The 26,279-nt window shown below is 47.5% G+C and overlaps 1 protein-coding gene across 3 annotated transcripts in view; it reads left to right on the top strand.

Annotated features, from left to right (window-relative positions):
• Asx (transcriptional regulator additional sex combs) overlaps positions 1-26,279 on the top strand; it is a 63,729-nt gene that overhangs the window by 25,600 nt on the left and 11,850 nt on the right. For all 3 annotated transcript variants that reach the window (XM_089551501.1, XM_089551500.1, XM_089551499.1), the window contains exons 6-12: positions 1,201-1,291; positions 4,577-4,689; positions 7,646-7,679; positions 17,021-17,100; positions 18,568-18,851; positions 20,458-20,587; positions 25,369-25,489. In XM_089551501.1, the coding sequence (XP_089407627.1) occupies positions 1,201-1,291; positions 4,577-4,689; positions 7,646-7,679; positions 17,021-17,100; positions 18,568-18,851; positions 20,458-20,587; positions 25,369-25,489 (853 nt within the window). The remainder of the gene's footprint in view (positions 1-1,200; positions 1,292-4,576; positions 4,690-7,645; positions 7,680-17,020; positions 17,101-18,567; positions 18,852-20,457; positions 20,588-25,368; positions 25,490-26,279) is intronic.

Raw genomic sequence — 26,279 nt, forward strand, 5'->3', positions numbered from 1 at the left:
GCGAACCCATCGCAACAACGCATCTTCCAGTTGAGGGTGTGCTGCGGTTCGCATGCGCTTGCGAGCTGCATGAAACTTCTCATTTTGGAAAGCTTCAAAGATTTGCGCTTCATTTTTCACGTATGTTCCCAGTGTGCTTCTTTTCACGTCAAACCGACGCATCACTTCTTCGCGGGAAACGCCATCTTTCAGCGCCTTCAGAATATCCACTTTAGTCCCCAAGTCTTTGGCCACGTACTTAGCCCTCTTGGCAGGCGTAGCCATCACAGTGGAGCACAACAGCACAACAGCACAGCTGCACCACAAACGCGAACGGCGCACTGTCACGGCCCAACCACGCCGTAGCAAGCCTAATCCGCACTCGGAAAATCACAAAATGGCAGCCCTGACGCGCGCGCACACACACACGAAGGAAAGAATGCCAACGACCGCGCACGCACGCCTCAGGCCTTCTCGTTCTCGCTCGAAGTGATGACAGTAGCGATGCGTGCTCTGAAAACTCACCTTGAACCACGGTTTCGGTTTCGGAATGGAGAGTGGTTTCCGGCTGATGGCTATAGCGATGCGTGCTCCTAAAACTCACTTCAGCGCCGGCCTTGGCCCCGTCTCCAGTCCGAATTAAGCGGCGCGCGCGTAATTTTGCGCCGAATTAGCGAGAGTTTGCTGCCATAGACCTATGTACATTTTTGAAGGGAGGGAGTGAGCGGGCCGAATTAACCGAATTTCCGAATTAACGGGGGCCGAATTAACGAGGTTTGACTGTATGTGATTCGCGGCTGTTCTAAACGGTAAGCCACAATTTGTTATGATCGGGAGTGCAGTTTTAGCCTATATCTGTACATCGAATTTTCGCTATATCGAACTATTTTCCGATCCCCTTCGAATTCGATATATCCGGGTTCGACTGTATACCTATGTCTGGCGCATCGTCTGAAAGAAAAGAAAGCACGCAAACAAAAGTCAGGTGTCTATAGTCCTCTAAATGTAGTATCCGGGGAATCGTGTTATCTGGGAACATATTAACAGGGAGAAATATAGTGCAACATTGTGGGACCACGATTTTGAGCATATGAGCCGGGAAATCACATGAACCAGAAACATATCAATGATGTTTTAGTGTATTTGCGAACTCCATGTTATGAAGATGTTGCGGCAGTCGACCGTGATACCCCCTCCTCTCCTCTTTTTTTTCCTTTGCAGCCATTGCGCCATTCTATCCGGCAGCAGAGGCGTCCCGTTTGCTACACGGACGAGCCAACAGAGCGTCGCACGTTATCACCCGCTGTGCAGGGTGAGCCAAATGAATGAATGAATGAATGAATGAAGGAATGCTGCGACTGGGACTCGAACCTGCGATGGCACGAACAGAGCAGCTTCGTTCGCCACTGTACAAGAACATTAAACTATCGCCGCAGCTGGTCACACCTCGTATTAAACAACACACTCTCGCGCTGTGCATTCCACATTATCATCTTCGTCAACTTCCATCTGCGGTGCGAACAGAGCAGATCAGCTTAACCTCGATCAGAGCTTGGCTTGAGTCTAATATTGTCACCAGCCGTGCCAACGACCCAGCAAAGCAAAACCATGAGCCAATCAGGCTAAACACATGCTTTCGTACGTCTGATCGGTTTAACTACGTTAAAAACCCTACCGTTTTTTTCTCCATCTGGTACATGGGATTGCGTTAGGCATTTCTTGCTATATTGAGTGACATTAAAAGAAAAAAAAGCTGTATAGCCCACTATGATAGTCCGCAAAGCCCGAAATTTCAACTTCTAAACTTGTATAACATGCTGCCCACCGGAATTGGCCTTGGGGCTTTCCCCTATGGGGCTTGCTCATCTGTTTCACACTCTACATACAGTCATGGACAGACTAATGTGGACCGCGCTTCGGCACTCAAACTTTTCTGGCGCATTGCTCAGCGAAAATTACTGGGTGTTTAAATACGCACAACTAAATGCCGCTTCTGTGCTTGCACATTAAGGAAACAAACGTCTTATTCCTATTACACGAAACAAAGGATGTTTTGGAATACGAAGGCATGGTTCATATTATTTGCATTTTTCAGCAATGGTGGCGCCCCCACGCGGCTTTTTTCCAAAGTGGTTAACCGGTGATAAGCGTTCGCAATGCATGCAACTACCATTCGCACAGTGGACGCGGCGACGCATTTGCATCGTGTCCCCAGTACATGAATCGTGCAGTGTGAGGTGAATTGAGTCTTCATCAGTTCCTCTTAAGTGCAAAAAATTCAAAGCGCTTTGGAGCTTAGAGCTGTGGATAGGGAATACAGTTACTGATACGAATGCAGTGGTCGTATACACTGAGTACGTCTGGACAGTATTCTTCTGGCGTTATCTCGGTGAGTTAGCCACCATAGCGGGACTGCTTACGGTGTTCCTTGGTCCGGAGTTTTATGACAAGACTTTGGATTCGTTAAAATAAGGATCAGAACCCTGTGCGACTATGGCTGAAGGCCGCCACTGTGTCGTCGTTACAGATTACCGTGCACACTGGTGATATGGTGTCAAGAATGAAAAAAAAAAAAAAAAAGTAAGGCATAAGCCGGCTAGGGAGGTTGAAGATATGTTTTGTAAATTTGTGGTTTGAATGTGAAGAGTTAAAGATGTTGTGACCGTGGTGTTCATGAAATATTTAAATGTAACGGACCCTTTTGCACAGTAATGTTGTACGAAACATTCGGTATTTGACACTTGTTATCATATTCATGAGTTTTGTAGATCGAGCGAGGTTGAAGCAGTACATTAGTGTCGGACGTGGTAATTTCTGTAATTTGGAGTGTACAGTTCACACCCGTCAGCAGGGCTCAATTTCTTCAGAAAAAAAATTCGTTCACTTGGCTGTCTGCGCCCGATACAGTATAGTTCACAGAAACAATGTGTGCGTCTGGCACATGAAAATGTATCTGCATGCACAGAGAAAGTATCAGCCTCGTAATTGAATAAGCGCAGGGAATAGATACTGTACTGTCCGCACCTATAATTATTGGGCAAAGCCCAAATTTTCAGCTTTTAAACATGTAAAGCCCGCGGACTGTATACCTGAAGTTACGGCACATGACAGTCAGTTAGTTCGCCTTTCATGTTAAAAAGTTGCAGCACAAAGTAATGCAGTAGAGGACCGAAAAGAGTGGCACTGAAGTGTTTACTTTGTCCACTGCCTTCCTTTGCATTATATGGTTTCAAGCAGTTAGGTGTTTCGTCCTCTGCGAAGCACCTCTGTGTTTCTGTACCGAGCGGCAGAATCGCTTTGACAAACACAACAGGGCCGGGAGCTGCATGCTGCTTCATATGCACGCGCTTTGCGACGACGTCCTTCGTGACGATGATGCCGTCATGCCACCTATAGGTGCTGAAAATTGCGTGTGCTGTCTGTGAGTGTACACTGTTGAACCTTGTTATAATGGACAGGCTGAAAGTTGTCCGATGTAGCAAATATTCATAATATAAGATTTCATTAAAAAGTGCTCGCAGGGGTAGTGTAGTTTACTCAGTAATGGGATGGTACCTTACGGTGTTTGCCAGAGAGTAAGCAGAGACCTTTTCTGAATTTGTCGCGCAATATTTTAGGCGCTGGTGACAATTCTAGAGTCCACAAAAGGCAGAGTGCCGAGTGCCAGTACTTCTGTGTAGTCGGATATTGGGACTCATTATTAAGCACATAGTACAGTAGAACCTCGATTGTACGGTCACGGTCGATACGAGCTTGAATTCATAAAATTCCCTGGCAGTAGTGCATTGTGTACAATGTGCAGAAATTTCAGATGTTCCGAACACTCTCCTCCACCACTACGGAACTCGCAAACAGCAACCGCGCACTGGAGTGCTAAGTGCTACCTGTACAGTCGGGGCCAAAAGTCTCCGGACCACGTGTTCCTCAGAGGAAGCTTATTGCTCTACTATCAGACAGCGGCTGGAGACTGCACTTGTGGAGATGAAAGAACAAAAATTTAACTTTTACCTCCACAAGTGTGGTCTTCAGCAGCCAACTAATAGCAGAGCTATTGGCTTCATTAGAGGAACACGTGGTCCGGAGACTTTTTGTCCCCGACTGCACATTGCCAACACCTGACCGCCATTTGCGCGGTATGCACCGCGAGCAGTGATCATTGGCGCTTGCTCCCATAAACAGATCTGCATGAAGGCATTTCCCATTCTCCTGCGTGCAGATTTTGTTTGATTCGTATGATATGAACTTTGAGTGATGCGAACAGTTTTCATGACACTGCAAGGTTTGTATCATCTGCATGCTACTGTTGCCCTTCACTACACCATCCTTGTAGGCTTTGGCTTAGCTCTGCAACATACACACACTAGTTTATTTTATTGCATGCTGTTATAATTTTTTACAAAGTTTTCATATCTACCGAAGCCATTTGCGTGGTGTAGCTGGTGGAGATGAGGAATATGTCGAGAGATAGTCCTCTTGCATGTCATGGAACAACTCCACGCAAACGGGTTCCTAGCAGTGTTTGCAGCAGTTGTAAGCCTTCGCAACGCACTGAAAAAAAGAGGGAGCACCACTTTCTTCTCTGTCTTGGTTCCCTCAGCACACCGCAGCTCGGCACGTGTTGCGGCCAAGTGCGGAGCGCAGCAGACGTCCAGCGATCGACCCCAGACCACCCGAGAAATCTTGGCCTCCTTGCCTGGCCTGGGCGTCAAGGTGAGAGCCAAGGGGGCACTGGGCAGTTTGTCCTGTTGCTGCACCAACAAGCAGGCAGCCAGACAGGTCTCTGTAAACCTAGCTGTTTATTGGCCCAGCAGAGAAAGGAAGCTTGGTGGTCTGGAGCTGTCCAGCGAGAGTGTAACCGCCCTTAGCCACACTGCATTACATCAGCACCGGTAGCTGATAGAAGTGCTGATGCATAGTTTCTGTTTGGCTTGGTTTGACATATTTGACTTGTCTGACGGCCACGTTTTACTAGTTTTTAAAGGGACACTGAGGAGAAATTGAAGTTGGCTTGTATCGACAGAATACCAGCTCCTGATTACAAAATACAGGTATCGCCGCCACAGGCTAAACTCGCAAGTACAAGCGTGATGACGTCATAGGACAAAGCAGTGTTGCTAGGACCAATGTTTCTAGAAACAATAGAACACGAGAAGCCACGAATCACTGAGGCGCAGGCAATGCGTGCGCAAATCTCCTTGACGCAGCCAGATGGCGCCACGTGTCCGGCAGCTACGCGCGCGTCTGCAGCATCGGGACCAATAAGCGCCTGCTCAACGGCAGTAGGCGGGCTCCCGGTATTCCGCTAGCGGTAACAAGGTACACGGTATGCTAAAGGTGTCTATTTGCTAGAACTTCGTTGACGACTTCGAGAACGGGATCCATCGTAACGCTGGCAAAATGCCGGTGCAAACGTAAACGAAGCGACGGTAACGACGGCCGCAATAGCCGATAGATGCCTTCAACGTGCTGCTGGCGGTAGCTTTCTTTTCGGCTGCTGCCAGGCCGCACTGCTGGCCATCAGAAATCACGAAGTCTGCGTTACGTCATGTGCACGTCATGTTTCACATCACTTAGTCCTGTGTCGTCATAGGAGAATTCCAAATTTGAATCAGACCGGCGGGAAAAACTTTTTCAACTTCGAATCCAAATTTCTTAGAAATAAATGCATCTTTCGCTGCTGGCCAAGTGGCAACAAAGCCATGAAATGCCAAACTATCGGATTTTGCTGTAAAAAAAATATTGATAGAGCTCTCCTCACTGTCCCTTTAAGGTGTTGCTTCGTCAGTCGTCATTTGTGCGGCGGGGCCGGCAAGCATTCGGAGTTTGTTCATGGGTGCATTCAAGGTGGCTGTCATTCTTTACGGTGAAGAAAGGAACAAAGTGCACGCCGGGCCGCAAGTTCGATGTTTCGGACCGGGTGATACGGTGTGACGGCTGTAGTGAGGCAAAATTTTATGCTGTTCCACACTATGTCGTGGTGCGGTTGTTTGTGAAGTGCGGGACTTCGCTGGGCGATGACATTAGAACGACGTGCTGTGGGACTGCAGCAGCGATGACAATGGCTGCGCTAGTGAGGACGATGGCACAAGCATGGGCGAGTAGTGAAGTTAGGTTTTCATTTTTTAATGTGCCCAACGGCGCGGCCTTTTCTTTTTCCCTGACATGTATTATATGGGGGGGGGGTTGACTTACATCCGAGTCGAGTTACAATCGTTTGAATACGGTAACTTGCCCTTAGTGGTGAATCAGAGAACAGTGACAGCTGGCGGCAATGAAAAGAAGCAGCGCAAGAAAGTAAACAACACAACCTAGCGGCAGCGTAGACTGGAATTCAGTGTGGTGGTACCCGGGAGGATATAATACAGTAGGACCCCTCTATGGTGAAGTAACTCGGACCAGCAAAAATCTTTACTATATCAGGGTCTTTACAATATCAGTTGTTGGTTATGGCATGGCTGGAAGGATGCTCACTGGTAATTTATTGGCTACTTACTAGGCGAAGTGTTGGTTTTTAAAGAAGCACTCAGAAGTACTTTCCATCCTGCTCTTACCGTCGCTTTGTGTGGTAATTAAATATACGAGCATAACCCGAGTTTGATCCCATGTGAAAACCAAAGCTTTCAGTGAATATGGTTTCATCTTCTGCAGCCTCAGTGTCATTTAAAGAGCAGTAGTTAAAGGTGCACTGAAGAGGATTCTGAACTTGTCTTTTTGCTGCGGGAACTCGATCTACACGTTCCTAGCATTCTTAGAAACAGTGACTTATTGCCCTGTGTGGCCGATTTCCCCGATTAAATCGAATTAACGTCCGGCTCCCGCCTTTTTTTTTTAATTCTCCCTCGTTCGGTGGGCGGAGTCAACCAACGCGTGGAGTGCCTTTCAGCCAGCTCCGTGGAGGCTTTGCTTTCGCTTTATTTTGTTTTTTAGGTTTCCATGAATAAATAGTTTCATTCGCAGATAATATAGCCGCAAAATAAACCCAAAGAAATAAAAATACGCGCGGACTATTTGCTACTACGGACTACTACGTATTACTCCGCCGATGTCAGAGCGGCAAGCCGCCACGGAACTGGGTGAAAGGCGCTCCACGCGTTGGTTGACTCCGCCCACCGTATGCGGGAGAATTAAAAAAAAAGGCGGGAGCCGGGCGTTAATTCGATTTAATTAGGGAAATCGGCCACACAGGGCAATAAATCGAAGTCTCTAATAAAGCTCGGAACGTGTGGATTGAGTTCCCGCGGCAAAAAGACAAGTTCAGATTCCTCTTCAGTGCACCTTTAAGAAACAGTCAAGGGCACCAAATCCGCCCATGCAGTGTCGCTGTGCCTCTGCTTCTTGATGCGGCTACCTCGTGCTTTGCGCTGCCTTGCTACGGGCGTTCGCCCTTTTCCTCCTTTCCCTACTCCTCGCAGCTCTTTTACTGTCGTGTTTTGCAGCAACATATGCCATTCATAGGCACCTTTACTTTTTTTTTTTCCCCCTCTTTTGGGGTGTCTCAGGCATGCTTATTCATTGTTACTGCACTTTAGTGTGCCGGGTAAACTGCTCATATTCTCTGAACTGCTCATATTCTCTGCTTTATTCTGGTGTGCATTTTTGTAGCTGTCTATTGGGTGTGCGTGTATTTTAGCACGATCTGTTCTTTTTTTCCTTATTCTCTATGCAGCCTCACAAGCGTTCATCTCGGAAGCTCAGCATGAGTGAGTATGGCCTGATCAGGTCTCATTGACTTGCTGCTTTCTTGGCCTTTTTTGTGACTGCGCATTGGTCAACTTTGGCAGCAACCGTGCTGCTGTGTAACACAACTCATTTTTAGAAAGGTCTTTCAAATCATAATGGCCGCCGCGGTGGCTCAGTGGTTATGGTGCTCGGCTGCTGACCCGAAAGACGCGGGTTCGATCCCGGCCGCGGCGGTTGAATTTCTTTGGAGGAGAAATTCTTGAGGCCCGTGCACTGTGCGATGTCAGTGCACGTTAAAGAACCCCAGGTGGTCGAAATTACCGGAGCCCTTCACTACGGCGTCCCTCATAGCCTTAGTTGCTTTGGGACGTTAAACCCCATAAACCAAATTATAAACCATCAAATCATAATGAATATGTGCCCGAATTGCTTAGTGTTAGTGGTCATGCTGCTTTTGTGCCTCTTTTGGCTTAGTCGTGATTTGTGTGTAATGTTTTATATGTATATTTTCTGCATTGGTGTGTCTCTAAACACACAGAAAAATGCCTGCGTAGGGAGTCCTCAAGGAGCACTGAAGGGGAATGCTAGGTTCAGCTATATTGGGAGATAAATGTTCCAAGATTGCATTAATGCACCTAGAAAAGTGCCTGGCTAAAAGAGAAGACCTCATAAAAGTGAAAGACAGCGGTGATGCTCCCTGTAGTAACTGCGCCTCCTCAAGGGAATTTTTCGCTGCCCAGGACTGGCTCATCACACCTTCATGTGCAACGCTGTTTTGACAAGAAATGGGAAAGCAATATGATAAGTTCTGTTCAGACATGAAAATATGAAGCACTGCTCTCTTAATATGCTGCCCACTTGACATGCATAAAGCCCTTGTAATAAGGGAGTAATTGCTCATTCACATCCACCCAAGCGCAGCCATACGGCTACAGAGGAAAGCTGTACAGCTTTCTCAAACTTTGTAGTTAATGGGGGACACTGGTCTTAGACCTATTTTTCTTATTTTTAGAACAATCCTAATGAAACTGCACCACCTTGCTCAGTTTTCTATACTGATTTCAACAATGAAATTACCTTTCTCATAAATTAGTTGGTTCCCAAGATAATTAATTTTAATTAGTCATTCATTAGTACATTGGTGCAAAAAGCTTCTCAATAAAAAATCATTTTTAATCCATGGCTACATAGTATGGTGAGTAAAGAGTGCAATAATCAAAACCCTTTTTCTGTTTTACCCTCATTAGTAATTTTACAGCACTTGGAATATCAATGTTTTAGGTGTGAATGTAATGCATCGATAAACTTTGTGAAATTATAAATGTTTGAAGTGCGATTGAACAGATCTGCTTCGATTATTGCACACACTGTGCCTTCAGCTTCCCTTAGCAAACGATATGACATCTCTATCTGTCCTAGATGTTGAGATATCAACATACTAAGACAGACAGATGTCCAAAATTTTCATGCCATTAAATTACCTGCTCCTGCATAAATTCAGCCCACACGATGATCTGAATTTAATATTATGGTCAAAATGTTGATTTCTTGAAGGAAAAAATTGGTACAGTTGGAAAATAGTAGCTGTAGGTTCCACAAATGTTATATTTTGAAAATCTGTTTTTTGTTCATTGTTTTGTGCGAACATCACCATCACAAAGAGGACATATAACACGACTGGTGTGTTGTGAGGTATAGGTTTGGTTTTATGGGGTTTAAGGGGGGACACGGCTCTTTGCGGCCGAAAATTGGTCAAAAAATCGCATTTTCAATCTTTTCATTTTCGCGATCCTGAGGTGATTGCGCAGCTATCTACAAATTTTCGTTGAAAAATACCGCCTAATTCATAAGTTATAGCGTTCCAAAGACGTGAAACCGCGCGCGCGGCCCTTTAAATTGAGGTCTAATCGCACCGAACTTTGACTGCCCGCAGTTCGAAAAATACGCGCTCCGCCGGCGCCATTTTGGTTTCGTTTGAAAGGTCTCGATTCAGGCTATTTCCATACTCCGGTTGGCAACTATGAGCAAGCCCAAGCAGCGGCAAACAAAAAAACAAAATTGAGCAAAACGCGCTCTGCTATTGGTTCTCAAAATCACGTGACCAAAATGGCGACTTTTGGTTGGTTGACGGCGTCGACCGTTTGCAGCCCGGCGCCATTTTGTGTGGGTCGGGCAGTCCCACTGTCACGGCGAAGTGAGGTTTGTGGGGCGCTAAGTGCGAAATATTTCAATTTACGCAAGTCTTAGTCTAAAAGCACTAAAAGATATTGATCCGAAGCGCGCTGGGAACGCTGTATCGTTGCATCCTTGTGTCTACATTCAGCAGCCACCATGGAGGAAGAAAAATTAGGAGGGACCATGACGTCACAATCTTGAAGCCTAGTCATAAAAAATATAATGGAAAGCATCATGGGAAATAGGCCCTCACGTGACAAGGCAGTGGTAGCTCTTAGCTGGATTTCGGTTTCGGTTTCGCTCTCTTGCTGTACGAGCAACTAGGCGACCATCTGCTTGCGTTCACTGACGGCTCCGTGGTGAGCGCAAACTGCTCGCTCGCCGCAGCGGCCACCATCCCCGAGCGACGCGTGCGCTGACTGCGGCGCAGTGGAGACACTTGGAGCACATGCTCCTTCGCTGTGCCGCTTCTGCAGTGCCGCGTCGCGAGACTCTCGCGGCCTGCAGGGCGCTGGGAATCATCCCGGACAGTCTCGAAGCGCTCCTGTGGCCGCGCGGCACTGCGCGCACCCGTGATATTTGAGCCTCTCCTGGGCGCGGCCATTTTGCACCGACTGGCGCGCCGCGGTGCGGGCGTTTCTTTGGGGACTGCGGGGCTGCGGCAGTTCCGCGGCCGCGCCTGCATATAGCCGCGCTTCGGGCGCTAAAAAAACATTGTCGAGCATACTTCCGCTGCGTGGCTGTGTTGCAGGAAGTATTTACGTTATCAAAGCGATAACATTGACGCGTTTTAATGACATTTAGTTTGACATTCAGGTTAATTGTGCCGGCGCTTAGAACGCGCTCGTGCTTATATCGAATTCCGTCTTGGTGCTCCACCGCAAAGAAACTTTTTATTCAATATCAAGAATTAGGTGTGCGGCTAGTATGCAGTTCCAATTCCCATGCACTCTTATTCCTTCCTGCCGGCCATAAAGCCCCCCCCCCCCCCCCCCTTCCACAAACGGCTTTCTTGTCGCCGCGCCAGTTTATCAACAAATTACCGCTGTGAGCTCAACTGAGTCGCAGCGCCAACAGAAAACAAATTTTGTCATGGTTTATGCAACCTGGTGCATAAAAACGTACTTTCGCTTAATTTATAAAAGCTTGAATAGATATGAGCAGCTAATCCAGCTTTCACTAATTCTGAGGTCCGAAGTCGCGTTATGTTATTCAGGAGCTCTCGCCGCGTGTGAGAGCGTCGCGTAGGGCGTTTGGCTAAGTGTGGAAAATGTAATGAAATCGCGCATATTTTCCTATGAATAATGTATATACCGCACCGCTGCGGTGGCTCAGTGGTTACGGCTCTCTGCTCTGGCCCAAAAGACGCGGGTTCGATCCCGGCCGCGGCGGCCGAATTTCGAAGGAGGCGAAATTCTAGAGGCCCGTGTACTGTGCGATGTCAGTGCACGTTAAAGAACCCCAGGTGGTCGAAATTTCCGGAGCCCTTCACTACGGCGTCCCTCATAGCCTGAGTCGCTTTGGAACGTAAAACCTTAATAAACCAAACCAAGCTAAGGTAGATACCAACAGCAGAAAGATACTATAGATAAACCTTTACCCCCCAGATACCTCTGACATATGCGTGCGGAAAAAGCAGCTGAAATCGGTAGCGGTCGTGCTTACAATCCTGTGCATGAAATGTTCTGAATGGGAACAAGAGCAAGCTCAGCGCAAGGATGCTGAACACGTACTGGTGATCGAAAACACGCGCTCCGTCGGGACAACCTTCAGTCTGCAGCTCGCCTATCCAGTTACTACTCCACTGAGTCAAGTCAATAGATCTACATTCTAATGCATAATATTATCATAGATGATATCGCACGTAAAAGGCGACAACAAACGACACGACAGCGCAGAAATCTGCTTCGAAGTGCCGGTTTCCAGTCCGTACACTACCTGGTCGACTACTCTCGGATGTCACGTTAACGAGTAACTGCGCACAAGATAACCGCAGCACTGTCTGGAAGAGGCAAATGTGAGTAGTGACGCACAGCACACACCCTCATACGTTAGCTGATGGAGCACAAAACGGCAGAAGCGAACACGTAAACATGCGTTCTATGCGCGGTGCCGGCGCGACCCGCAGTCCCTCGGGCCGCGCGCGCCGACAGATGGCGACTGGCGTCGAGAGTAGGCGCGCATCCGCAGCCTGCGTGCGAGGGTAAAAAAATCTGGTCTATAGACCAGATTTTTGAGCCTCTCCTGGGCGCGGCCATTTTGCACCGACTGGCGCGCCGCGGTGCGGGCGTTTCTTTGGGGACTGCGGGGCTGCGGCAGTTCCGCGGCCGCGCCTGCATATAGCCGCGCTTCGGGCGCTAAAAAAACATTGTCGAGCATACTTCCGCTGCGTGGCTGTGTTGCAGGAAGTATTTACGTTATCAAAGCGATAACATTGACGCGTTTTAATGACATTTAGTTTGACATTCAGGTTAATTGTGCCGGCGCTTAGAACGCGCTCGTGCTTATATCGAATTCCGTCTTGGTGCTCCACCGCAAAGAAACTTTTTATTCAATATCAAGAATTAGGTGTGCGGCTAGTCCCCCCCCCCCCCCCCCCCCCCCACTTCCACAAACGGCTTTCTTGTCGCCGCGCCAGTTTATCAACAAATTACCGCTGTGAGCTCAACTGAGTCGCAGCGCCAACAGAAAACAAATTTTGTCATGGTTTATGCAACCTTGTGCATAAAAACGTACTTTCGCTTAATTTATAAAAGCTTGAATAGATATGAGCAGCTAATCCAGCTTTCACTAATTCTGAGGTCCGAAGTCGCGTTATGTTATTCAGGAGCTCTCGCCGCGTGTGAGAGCGTTGCGTAGGCGTTTGGCTAAGTGTGGAAAATGTAATGAAATCGCGCATATTTTCCTATGAATAATGTAGATACCGCACCGCTGCGGTGGCTCAGTGGTTACGGCTCTCTGCTCTGGCCCAAAAGACGCGGGTTCGATCCCGGCCGCGGCGGCCGAATTTCGAAGGAGGCGAAATTCTAGAGGCCCGTGTACTGTGCGATGTCAGTGCACGTTAAAGAACCCCAGGTGGTCGAAATTTCCGGAGCCCTTCACTACGGCGTCCCTCATAGCCTGAGTCGCTTTGGAACGTAAAACCTTAATAAACCAAACCAAGCTAAGGTAGATACCAACAGCAGAAAGATACTATAGATAAACCTTTACCCCCCAGATACCTCTGACATGTGTGCGGAAAAAGCAGCTGGATTCGGTAGCGGTCGTGCTTACAATCCTGTGCATGAAATGTGTTTAATGGGAACAAGAGCAAGCTCAGCGCAAGGATGCCGAACACGTACTAGTGATCGAAAACACGCGCTCCGTCGGGACAACCTTCAGTCTGCAGCTCGCCTATCCAGTTACTATTCCACTGAGTCAAATCAATAGATCTATATTCTGATGCATAAAATTATCATAGATGATATCGCACCTAAAAGGCGACAACAAACGACACGACAGCGCAGAAATCTGCTTCGAAGTGCCGGTTTCCAGTCGGTACACTATACCTGGTCGACTACCCTCGGATGTCACGTTAACGAGTAACTGCGCACAAGATAACCGCAGCACTGTCTGGAAGAGGGCAAATGTGAGTAGTGACGCACAGCACACACCCTCATACGTTAGCTGATGGAGCACAAAACGGCAGAAGCGAACACGTAAACATGCGTTCTATGCGCGGCGCCGGCGCGACCCGCAGTCCCTCGGGCCGCGCGCGCCGACAGATGGCGACTGGCGTAGAGAGTAGGCGCGCGTCCGCAGCCTGCGTGCGAGGGTAAAAAAATCTGGTCTATACCCGTGACAGAACAGTGGTGAGCCTCTGTGCGTTCATCGAACAGGCGGGCTTGACTTCTCGCTCGCTCTTCGCCAGGTAGTGCACGCGTGACACGAACGCTCCGTGGGTGCTACCTCCGACGGTATACGCGGCCGGGCGCCCCACCCCAGCCGCTAGTGCAGTATGCCGCGCGCGCGATTAGTCCGAGACAGGACGCTACGAGCGCGCGGCTATGTATACATACAGTTTACTTCTTTTTGTAAGTGATTGTGCGCAGTGGCCGGGAGACCCCGCGCAGGGGCAGACGTAAAGCCGCCGGCACTCTCTCTCGAGAGCGAGAGAGAAATACTTCACTGCTGAATTTCACGTCGGAACCGCCTATGTGCGCGCGCGTATTCGGCACGACTTGTGCCTTGAGAATAGCGGAGAACGGAGGGCCCATGGGCGGGCCGAAGTCCGCCTGCCCGAGAAATAGAATCTTGCGCAGCGCGCCGGAGCGCTCGTTCAACACGTCCGTCCGCCGTGAGCGCTCTGGAAGCCGCTGCGCCCTTTTTTAGAGGCTCGTTTCTTCGCCTACTCTCGAGTTCTCCGCTCATAGCATGCGCTGAAACAAACGCTCCGTATGCGTGTATAACGACGAAAGGAATTCCTCTCCATTCTCTTTATGAACCACAGTTGAACAGTGACGAGGTCGCGGCCGCACCCTTTGATGAAAAGTTTACCCGCAGTTTTCTACAGTGCACCCAAAAACTCGAGTGTAATCAACAGAGACGCGGAGCCTGCAGACAACCTCGAGCTCGGTACGCATTCCGCCAAAGCGCTGCGCTGCGCTACTTCGGAGCACGGACGTTCACTAAAAAGCACCGCTGGCTGGCAGTCTGGTAACTGTGGAGGAGGGCCTATTTCCCATGAGTCAGTGCGCAAAAGGGCCCTCGGCAGCGGCGTCAGAGGAGGATGGCTTGCAGAGGCTGAGCGCACTCCCTCCTAGTTTTTTTACCTCCATGGCAGCCACGCTCCACGACGTCCGTACGCCGCTCGCTCCAGGACGGTCCGATAACGCCGTAACCAGCGATGCTTAGTGTGACAGCGAAGATTGAACACTCATCCTGAGGGAGCGAAAGGTATAGATAGGAAGCGCGTTGTGTACGCTCATCGTCGCATCCCGTTATCTATAATCAGCCATGCGGCGCCGACCGGTTATCTACAATCAGCGATAAAGCGCCCACGCTTCGTGATGACCGCTTCGTGATGACCTGATAACGCCGACGCTCCGCGACGGCGAGGAGTGATCAGGGCGATTCCTGCCGCACAGCGTAATCGTGACTGTGCAGATGAAAAAGCGATACCTAAGCAGCTTCCGTTGACAGCCAGCAACGGCAGGCGCGATAGATCGAGCTCTCCGATAAACCTGATGACGCGGCCCCTCAAAGCGCGGAATGGGAAACCTTGCCGAAATAAATTTGCTTCTCAATGTTTTGGGGGGCAAGATGAGCAAAGAGCAGGTATCGTTTGTTAGGGGCTGACTGCAATCACAGCGCCGTTGTGAGGTAGAATCGCGCGCTGCAGCTTGGGGGAGGTCACAGTGCAAAGGCACTCCTCCAAACAATGCCATCTATTCGCCGGCAATTTGCTTGTTGCAACTGCAATTATGTCGACGGGAAATGGTGCTTTTATATCAGAAACCAGCCAGAACTCACTTCAGTGATTTCTGGTTACCCTTAGTGCCACAAAAATATGCCAAAAACGTTTTTTTCGATTTCTCAAAACTGAAATTTTCGCATGCACAGAATTTTGGAGGAGCGATATCTCCAATTCTATATTAGCTATTACTACAATTCTTTTTGTGCTAGAAAGATAAATGCACAGGTTGTGCAATAGGGCTAAATTTAAACTACTGCTTCCTCAGGAAAATTTTGGAAATAAATCGTTTTTCTCAGTAGTCAAAATGAGCTTTTTCTCTGTAATGTTTGACCAGCTGTAACTTTCGTCCAAGTCGTCCTAGAATGCTCATTTATGCCTTATTGCACTCCTTGGTGATTCTAGATCATTTATAAATAGTAATCTTCTCCACAAGGTCTTATGTTAATTAACCAAACTTCCTCCAAACAAAAGACATACTTTTCATGATAAATACAAAACTTACTGCTGCAGGGGGAAACTGTTTGCAGTTTTAGAATCAGCACATGAAAATGTACAAACAGTGAAAATTTGGTGTAAATCTGTCCATAAATAAAAAAAATAGTTCTAAGAGGGGTGTCCCCCCTTAACGTCCCAAAGCGACTCAGGCTATGAGAGACGCCGTAGTGGAGGGCTCCGGAAATTTTGACCACCTGGGGTTCTTTAACGTGCACTGGCATCGCACAGTACACAGGCCTCTAGAATTTCTCCTCCAAAGAAATTCCACCGCCGCGGCCGGGATCGAACCCGCATCTTTCGGGTCAGCAGCCGAGCACCGTAACCACTGAGCCACCGCGGCGGCTGTTGTGAGGTATAAAGGGGAAGCAAATAAAGGACTGCACTTGTTATTTTCTCGGAAACAGTCAACTTTTTCTGCAGCAAAGAAATGCTGATAGTGTTCCCTTGGGGCAGTCTAGCAGCCAAGCGCAGCTTCTTATTTCTGTTAACTTTTTGTTTTAACATCCCTTTAAAGGTGCACTAAAGAGGAATCTGAACTCGTCTTTTTACCACGGAAACTTGATCTGCACGTTCTGAGCATTCTTAGAAACTTCGAGTTATTGTCCTGTGCGCCGAATTCCCTAATTTAAACCGAATTAAACATTCCGGCTCCCGCCTTCTTTTGAACTCACTGCTGATGGTAGGAGAAGTCAACGCATGGAGTGTCTGTCAGGCAGTTGCGTGGCGACTTCGCTTTCGCTTTTATTTTGTTTTTTTTTAGGTTTCCGTGAATAAATAGGTTCAGTCAGAGACTACATAGCTGCGAATTAGGCCCATGGAAATAAAAACTCGCGTAGACTCTTTGCTTTTGCCGACCACTACGTATCACTCTGCCGAGGGCAGAGCAGCAAGCTGACATGGGACTGGCAGAAAGCCACTCCACGTGTTGGTTGACTCCTCCTACTGTCAGCGGTGAGTTCGAAAAAAGGCGGGAGGCTGGACGTTTAATCCGATTTAAATTAGGAAAATCGGCCGCGCAGGAAAATAATTAGAAGTTTCTAAGGATGCTCGGAATGTGTAGATTGAGTTCCCGCAGTAAAAAAAACAAGTTCAGATTCCTCTTTCGTGTACCTTTAATGGATCCAGTAGTAGTTTTGTTGGTGTGAATGAATTTATCTGTTGTGTCCCAGCATGTTGTGGTTGAGAGGGATTGTGTGATTGCTTTGTGGTGAAATCTTCTTGGTTCTGCTTCTGCAGCTGCCCAGATTGCTGAAACCCGGAGAGGTTTGGTGGACTTGGAGACACCCGACTCCATCTTGGTCAACACTAACATCAAGGTGAGTGAACAACAGGGCCAGGAATAAAAATGTCAGGCTTCTCTGCAAGCTAACTTGCCGATTGCACAGACTGATGTGAATATCCTAGTGCACGGCTAACTATACTAGTCTGCATTGCAGAAAATAACAGCTGCTACTCACTGTGGTGACTCAGGGGTCCTGCTGATCCCAAGGTCCCATTGTGACTAATCCCACTAAGACGGTCCCTCATAGAAGAGCACTGGACGTGCTGGAAAAGGCATTTTGTCACTGGGTGTGGTTCGAGCCCGGGCCTGAAGTTGCAGGCCTGGTCCAGGCTTGGGCCCATGTACAGAGGGCACGTGTCTGGCTTTTGATTCATTATGGCAGGGTGACGGACACTTGGTGTGTTCCAGCAGAGACATAGATGAAATAGAGCCATGGTGTGGGGTGTGAAAAAAAGATTACTCAGTGCTAATCTACTGATTTCCATGATGTCTGTTGTACGTGATGAAGTTTGCGTCAGAAACGAGGACCAAAGTAGGAGAAGAGACGGAACACGAGCGCTTTTTCGCAACTAAAACTTTAATGGAAGAACACATGAATATATACCCATCTTGTGAAAGTGAATCAAAAGAAACATGCATGATAACCTTAGGGGGCGATACATCTGAAGAGTGCTGGATAACGTAAATGGTGCAAAAACAGGAAACTTCATGGTCACAATCACGAAGAGCAAACCTAAAAAAACCTGTGATTGTGATCCGTGTGGGTGAAAATGGTTCTGTGAGCAGCTGTGCTGAATGTGTCCTGTGACCAAGTTATAGTTAGCCTGTCTGCTGCTGTTTCTGGCTGATAAGCAAAAACAGGGCAACACAGATGGCACACACACACTTTGGTGCAATCTGCTTGCAAGTGCCTGGACTTAGCACTCTAGACAGTGCGGGCGGTTGTCTTTCATGGAGTAATAATAAATGCACACAGGGCACTTGCAACCATGAGGCAAGGCATCATGGCTGATTGTTTCAAACGGAGGAATATTGCCGCGAATCTTTGTAGCGTTTGTTTGTTGTGTTTATTTGTTCATGCTTCAAGGCTGCTGGCATGTCGCTTTATCGCTTCATTTGTGACGCAAGACGCGCCTAGATTTATCTCAATTGACCGCATCCAGGCGGAGCCGATTCTACTTTGTGCCAGAATGTTCTAGTAACTTCCGAAGCTTTATCTCGAATGTTCGCTATCAGCTTTAAAAAGAGCACGGCCAACAGCGGCGGGCATTCTGTGCGACGACCGCCGAGCACGCTTGTTCCTACGCCGCCGACGAGTGATTCAGTTCTTTGCGGGCGCAAGTCAGCCCAAATAAAGAGCTTCGTTTCGAAGACATTCTCGCTGTTTTCCTGTGATTTTCATTTGTGATTTTTGATTGTTCGACTGTTCGCAACCGTGTTTGGTCCCCCTCGAAGCCCGCCCTGGGGACTGTCATCATGTATCTCATGTGTGTACACGCAGGACTTGCTGACGCGGCACACGATGGGGTCGCTGCCCTGGTCGTACCAGTGCCGGCTGGCCAGTCTGCTGCCGGCGGTGGACTGCTGGCAGGATGCGGGCACCGTGCGGCTCAGCAGCAGTGCCCTGAGCAACGAGTTCTTTGCGCGTGCCTGTCAGGAGTGGCGTGAGCGGCTGGCCGATGGGGAGCTCACCCACGAGAGCCAGATGCGGATGCGCGCTGAGCAGGACCGGGCCACCCTGGACCCCTGGAAGGGACGCCACTTCGAGCACGTCTGGGGCCTCAGGTGGGCGGCCACTGCTGATGCTGTTGAGGGAAACGATCAAGACAAACTTTGATTTTATGCCTCGATTTTCTCAATTGGGTGTTTTTTTACCATGACATGTTAATGCGTGTTAATGATATCCTAGTTGAAATCAAGATGAAGAAGTGGGCTTGGGCAGGGCATGTAATGCGAAGGCAGGATAACCGCTGGTCCTCAAGGGTAACGGAGTGGATTCCAAGAGAAGGCAAGCGTAGCGGGGAACGGCAGCAAATTAGGTGGGTAGATGAGATTAAGAAATTCGCGGGAATAGGTGGCTGTGGCTGGCAAAGGACAGGGTTAATTGGAGAGACATGGGAGAGGCCTTTGCCCTGCAGTGGGCGTGGTCAGGCTGATGACGATGATGATGTACTCTTGCCCACAGTATCTCGTGGTTTAGTGGTCGGATTTGAATAATTTTCTGTACATGTGAAAGCATATACCGTATTCACTCGCATAATAGGTGCAGTTTTTTTTCCGGGAAATCCGGCTCAAAGTTGGGGGTGCGCCTATTACGCGGGGTAAAATTTCCGCAAATTTTTTCGACCTGCAGAATTGAACATGCCGCATAAGCGCACCTGTGTACACCCTGTTTTCCCAAAGGAAATATTTTTGAAAAAAGATCCGTGTAAGTGCCGCACCGAAACTTTCCACGACCCACGCGGGAATAGCCTTTGAAATGCACGCGCTGTGGCCTCCGCGATCAGCTCCGGCTGCGCGCAACGGGCGCTTGATCGCGGAGGCCACACACACACACAGGAGCTTCCAGGTTCTGTCCATGGAGGGCACCCAAGGCCAAGCTCATCATCATCATAAACTTTTTCCTCCACCGTGAGCTTTCGCTATCCATATCGATATCAGCATCACCAGCTACATTTTTTTTTTTTTTTGTGGCGGTCAAAATGCCGGTATCTCAGTCGTTTGAAGTGAGCATCCCTGAAAACTGCGTACGGCTGTTCCATGCGATGTCGTTGTACGTGCTGTGGGTCCGCAGCAGCTGCGACGGCAGCAGCACTAGTGAGGACCAGTAGTCAGTTCAGCAAAAACTTTGTTAAAATAAAGATTGGGGAGTGGAGGGGGGGGGGGGGGGGGGGAGGCGTTGGCTTGCAATCATGTAAATACAGTATTGATCTCAGGGCCAAGTTCAGGGTGCGCCTATTATGCGAGTAAATATGGTATGTTCTCCTAGGCAACAAAATAAAAAAAGCCACTAGGTTTCATTGTAAAAAGTTTAATTAAGTTAGCACTTTCAGGAGAAATTTAGGTCTATATTTAAGCATATGAGCCGAGGCTATAACTTTCACACTGGTGCTTTTAGAATTAAAGTTATTGTGTAGTTGCAGTTTATGGTTACAGCACTACACATAGACTCAGAATTTTTGCCAGTCTTTTGATTTGGAAATTGCAAAAACATGGTCACAGTAATTAGTCATAAAGTAATCAAAATCTAGAAATTCGTGGGGAATAGAGAAGAAATCAGTTTCATATTTGGTTTTAGGATGCCGGCATGAGGAGAAAATTTCATCTCTGCAAGTTGAAAATTACCACAATGTGATTGAAGATCCGTCGCCTTTCTCCTCCTCCTGCGTAGGTTGCCCTCTGAAGAGCGTGTGGCCTCGCTGAACTTGGCAGCTGGTGTTCCCCTGGCAGCACCCCTGGCCAGTCGCAGAGCAGGGCGGCCGCTACGGAGGCCGCACCGGCCGGGCAACAGCACCAGTCCCGTGAGTCCCCTTGCCGTTCTCTGTCTTCCAGTGCAGTGTGCTTGCAGTTCGACTTACAATGAGAGAGACGTCGGTGCTGTGCCATGTGCCTTGTCAGCGCGTTGCTTTGACACTGTGAAAAAAATAAGAAAGCTGCGTGATTTGTACTGCTCTATACCAGAATGCAGAAGCACTGCCTTGACGTTGAAATGTCCTTCGTACTTTGTCCATCATTTTACATATGAGTGGCTGCAAGGTACTGCACTTGGTACACTGCTTGCAAGAGTTTCTTTATAGGGGAGTGTGGTTCTTGTTGAAGGGGGAGCCTGGTCTTGAAAAAAAATTTTATTAATGAAGTCACACTTAAGAAATCTTCAGGGATTATGTAATTTTGTTTACCGATTCTAAATATGTCATTTAATTTCATGTAAAACAATTCCTTGAGCACTTATGTAGTTTTTATGCATGTATTTTGTGAAGAGCTTTGAAAAACATTTTTTGTGGGAAACTTGCTGAAATGTATGCCGTTGGGTTCTCTTGACACCAAGGAATGCAATAAGGGTAAAATTGTCTTCCTGCCTATCATAGAGCTTGAGTTATAGGGTTTTGAAGTTGTCGCTTTAGAAATGAGAAGAAAAGTGCGTATTCCTGTGTCTGAAGTGGCAGCTTCAGTACCCTATCACTCAAGTTCTATGAGAGCCGGGATGATGTATTCCTTGGTGTCAAGAGAACCCAATGGCATACATTTCAGCGAGTTTCCCGCAGCAAATTTTCTTCGTAACTCTTCGCAAAATACTTGCATAAAAATTGCATAAGTGCCCAAGGAATTGTTTTACATGAAATTAAATGTCATATCTAGAATCAGCGCACAAAATTACATGTGTCCTGAAGATTTCTTAACCGTGATTAGATTAATAAAATTTTCTTTTCAAGACCAGGCTCCCCCCCCCAGAAGGGGAAACCTGGGTCATCAGGGCTGAAAATTTTTGGAGAGGTAAATGTTTATTTTGTCGTATTCAGCACGAGGTTCTTTTACACTGAGAGGTGAATGTGGCTGTCCTAGACTTGCATAAATTTAGAGAAGGTTTGGGTGTGCCCCTCCTTCTCTCTGGGGTGGCTATACGGTACCCCCTCAGTTGGATAACAAAGCAGACCACGCTGAAAACTGTGGAGTCCCTGGCCCCCTCTGCCACATGCGCTGGGCGAGAGGCCGCTTTCTTACCTGACTTGTTGTGGTTCGTGTGACCAGTGGTGTGTCGCCTCCGCGAGACAAGCGAGGAAATACGATGCACCACACCACTGTCGTATTCATGTAAATGCGGTTTATGGAATCTTCCTTGTCTGAAGTTGAATCGCTCACGTCTACATCATCGGACGAGACAGCAAAGCGTGGCTGGAGGTGGCAATTCACTGCCAACGAAGCGCGAGACCATTCCAATGTAGCGAAACATGCGAAGCGAGCTGCTGCAGCGAAGCAACATTCACCCTCCATGTCTCGACAACTCAGTGGCACACTCATTGCCAGTAATAGGGGATATTCAAAATTCCGCAAGTGCGCTTTCCCGCGTAACATTGTTGCCCCCAAGAAGATGGCTGACCATGCGTTTCCAGTTGAAACAAAGCAAGAAAGACTGGTTTTTTGTTTGATTCTTCTAAAATACGTTTCTCACATTCTATCCACACCTTTAGCGCCTGTCCTGTAGACCACGTAGTTCATTTATAGCGAAGTCGGCCATCTTGTCTGGGGCAACATAGTTATGTGGGAAAGCTCACTTGCAGAATTTTGAATGTCCCCTATTCTCTTGCATTTACACACTGTAAGGATTGCTTAGGTGCCCCTATAATTTTTGATATCATTAGCATCATTTTGTTAATTGCAGTTAAAGTAGTAATGAGAACAAAATTGCACAAGAACATTCATAGTAAATGTCAGTCCATTTTCTTACCTGTTAATTGCTTTCAAATTTTTAGCTTTAATATAACGAAGTAGATTTGGCCGCACTTTCAATGTAACGAAATTTCGTTTCTGGCTGGAAACGAAATTTGATCGGAGGGCGCTCTTCCTTCTCGCTGTCACTGAGATGGAGTAAGGGGCAGGGGAGGTGGGCAAATGGGGTCTGTCCATGAAATCACAGCGGCGGAACTTGTTATGTTGGCGTTGTGCTCGGGGTGGTTTGGGGCACTTAGAAGAGGGTGAAGACAGCAAAACGAAAACTCAAAACGAGTGCGCCGTTCCTGTCACCCACGAGGAGGTTGGCACAATAGATGTTCCGAGGTGGCTCGCAAGCGCACAACATAAGCAAGCATTGTTGTTGGCGAAGAAAGGGAAGGAGTAACGAGCCACCTTAATCGCAAATAAGGTTTTTGCAGTGAGTTATCCACATGCAGTGAGTTTTTGGCGGATTCGTAGCTTGCTAGGCGATGAATTTCAGTGTAGCGAAATTTCAGTATTGCGAAGTAAACGGCCGATTTCACCGACTTTGTGAAATTGAGGTTCATCTGCAAAAAGCAAGGTGAGTGGGTGAGGAAGACTTTGGCACATTCGGCAAGGGCTGCTGTGGGCAGGACACAGGCAGGACCTGACCGCAGAGGGTGGTGAGAAAAAGGCATTGTTGGCTTTTGTTGAATGTTGAAGTCAGGAGTGGAAGTTTCCGCTGTCCGTACATACACAGCATGCATAAAATGCAGAAGAAAGTTGCAGCAGAAAGCACTGGTTTGTGGTTGTCAGCAGCCGTGGCAGCGATCAGGGCCATTCATGCATTGCTTGGATGTTGCGCTGGTCAGTGGACATTGACTGGTGCAACAGCCTTGCTGTTGTCAGGTGGTTCATGGATCAGTGAAGCATGCAAAAGAAATTCAGGAAATAGCCACTTCATCAGCAACATCTACAAGTTAGGAGCGAGATGTGGACACCACTCATTGCACCAGCGATGAAGAAACTGCTTTAAAGTGTTTTACCAGCAGCGTTCACTGTGTGTTACTTGGGAAAGAGGCCGATGCTAAGCGGTGATGAGTGTATGGTATAGTGTCAGTGCTATGTTGGTATGGGGTGGGTTGTTTTTGTTTTATCTGATTCGCTTATGAATATACAGATGTGTCTTATACGCTGATGCGACCTGTGTGTGATTTTTCTCGGAAAATGTGCCCTTTGCAGAGGAGTGTGACTTAAAAAACTGGAAAAAATAGTAGTATAGTTGTCTTGCAGAAAAGGGTGTGCTGTATCATGGGAAAGTCTCTTCCCCCCCCCCCCCCCCCCCCCCCTTTTTTTTTTTACACAACACGTGTCTGATGCTTTCTTCATGACCTCACTGCAACTGCAAACACTCTTGTCCTTGCTTAGCACCACACCGCACTAAGCTGCCAGCGGCGAGGAATTTCTTCTCTACATCTCCTCGTGGCAATGTGGTTTGACTGGCAGTGCATCTTCTTGGTGAAATCATGGAAGAGATTAAACTCTGCCTCAGTTCGCTGCCACACTGCTTCCTCTTTTCAACACGTGTCTCCACGACCGTGCTTACGACTGCTGCCGTGGGACGCATTCAGGGCAGCGCAGCACTGGCGGCCACTCGATGTCAACCTGTCGAACAATGTCACTGCTTTCGCAAGAGGAGATGGCGGATCGTGCATGGAAGCACACATGAGCTTTTGCATCAAGCTGCGAGTCCCCCCACGGGGCATGAAGTCGTAGTGTGTTGCCACGATATTCGCAAAAACTCTTGAGTGCCGTGTCTTAATTTCCCAGTGTTTGAGCACTGTTTGGAAGCACTTTTCTGTTGTTGCAGGAGGTTGTCACTTTTCTCTGTGTGTTGTGCATGAGTGAGTGCATAGGTATGTTCGTTTTCATGCCTCACACCCGTCGCTGAACAATTCAAAATTTTTAAACGGATTTCCTGTTTGCAACATGAAAACCTATGATGCTGTATGCAGTGTCGCTGTGCTAGAGCAGGAAATCAAGCTGTGTAATCTGAAAGCCAGTTGGTGTTGCGAAACAAGAACATTTGCTGTCAGCATTGCTTGTGTGGAGGATGTGTTGCTAGTGCTGTTTGCAGCATTGTTGAGGCTGGTGATCTGTTATTTACTTGTTCAGTAGTCCTCGTATAAACATTCTTGTTTTGAATTTTCTTTTCTGATTTGCATATGTGCAGTAGGACACCAATCACACTCATTTCCGTATGTGTCGTTTTCTGGCTTCCCTGCAGATTCTTCAGTTTTCCTGTAATTTGTGGATTTACTTTTTTTTTTTCCAGCCGTGCTAATGCTTTTGATTAGAATGAGGGAAGCAGTCAGGTGTCAACACTTTTCTCTTAACCTTCGTTTTACCCTCAAGTTTGGCCAGTGGCGTGCTTCACTGAAAGTAACATATTGTTTCAATCTGCTCATATACAGTTTTGTGTATTGTCCCCGTGGGAATGGTCGGTATGTTTCAAGGCACACTGTCGATCCTTGCTACTAGTGCCACTTGCCAATGTGCTATGATGGTTTGTGGGTGCCAAAGATCTTCATACACTGAATACCTTGGCTTAAACTGAGTAGTTTTTTCAAGAAGTTGGCTTTCTACGGGCCTTCTCTGAGCGCGGTTATGCGTCATCATCAGCAGCAGTGCAGCGCCAAAATGAAGCTGCACTCTTTCTTTTTTCTCCCTGTCTTGCTGCAGTGTTCTGCTGTGTGTGTGTGTAAATTTCCATCACGACACTTTGCGACAGTGGTGCTGATTAGTGCTGGTCACCACAACTATTCAAAGTTATACTATTGTGTCAGTCACTCAGTCATGCAAACAGGAGTTTGTTGTATGCTGTCCTCAGGTTTCAAGGAATCGTTGCGGTCACCCAGTTCGAAGTGGTTCCCTGAAACGCGCTGCCACTACAGCACGTGTGAAGGACGAGTGCCTGGCTAAGCGGTTCAAAGAGGGGCCAGCAAACTCCGGTCAGTTCAGTTTTCTGCCTTTTTTTTATCTTCTTTTGTGTTGTTAGGTTATCCTGCCAGCTCTCCTGCGTGCATCCTTTTTTCCCATTGCTGATGCAGCCATTTAGTATTTCCTGTTTGGTGCGCTCTGTAATATTTGTGCCACTTCAAGCACACTGCTGAATGCCCACACTATGGCAGTCATCTCAAAAGGGTTGTGCAGTGAAGAAGTTGCATGCTGGCTTAAGGGGGGACACTGGTCGTGAAAAAAAAAAATTTTTACTAATGAAGTCACGGTTACGAAATCTTCAGGGGATATGTATTTTTGCGTGCTGATTCTAAATATGTCATTTAATTTCATGTAAAACAATTTCTTGAGCACTTATGCACTTTTTATGCTAGTATTTTGCGGAGAGTTTTGAAGAAAATTTGCTGCGGGAAACTAGCTGAAATGTATGCCATTGGGTTCTCTTGACACCAAGGAATACAATAAGGGTGAAATTGTCTTCCTGCCTATCATAGAACTTAAGTTATAGAGTTTTGAAGTTGTCGCTTCAGAAATGAGAAAGAAAGTGTGTATTCCTGTTTCTTAAGTGGCAGCTTCAGTACCCTATTACTCAAGTTCTATGAGAGCCAGGATGATAATGTTACCCTTATTGTATTCCTTGGTGTCAAGAGAACCCAATGGCATACATTTCAGTGAGTTTCCTGCAGCAAATTTTCTTCAAAACTCTTCGCAAAATACTAGCATAAAAAGTGCATAAGTGCTCAAGGATTTGTTTTACAGGAAATTGAATGACATATCTAGAAT

Source organism: Amblyomma mixtum, chromosome 7 (genome assembly GCF_055824585.1).
Source record: "Amblyomma mixtum isolate Tamu chromosome 7, ASM5582458v1, whole genome shotgun sequence".
Classification (NCBI taxonomy): Eukaryota; Metazoa; Arthropoda; class Arachnida; order Ixodida; family Ixodidae; genus Amblyomma; species Amblyomma mixtum.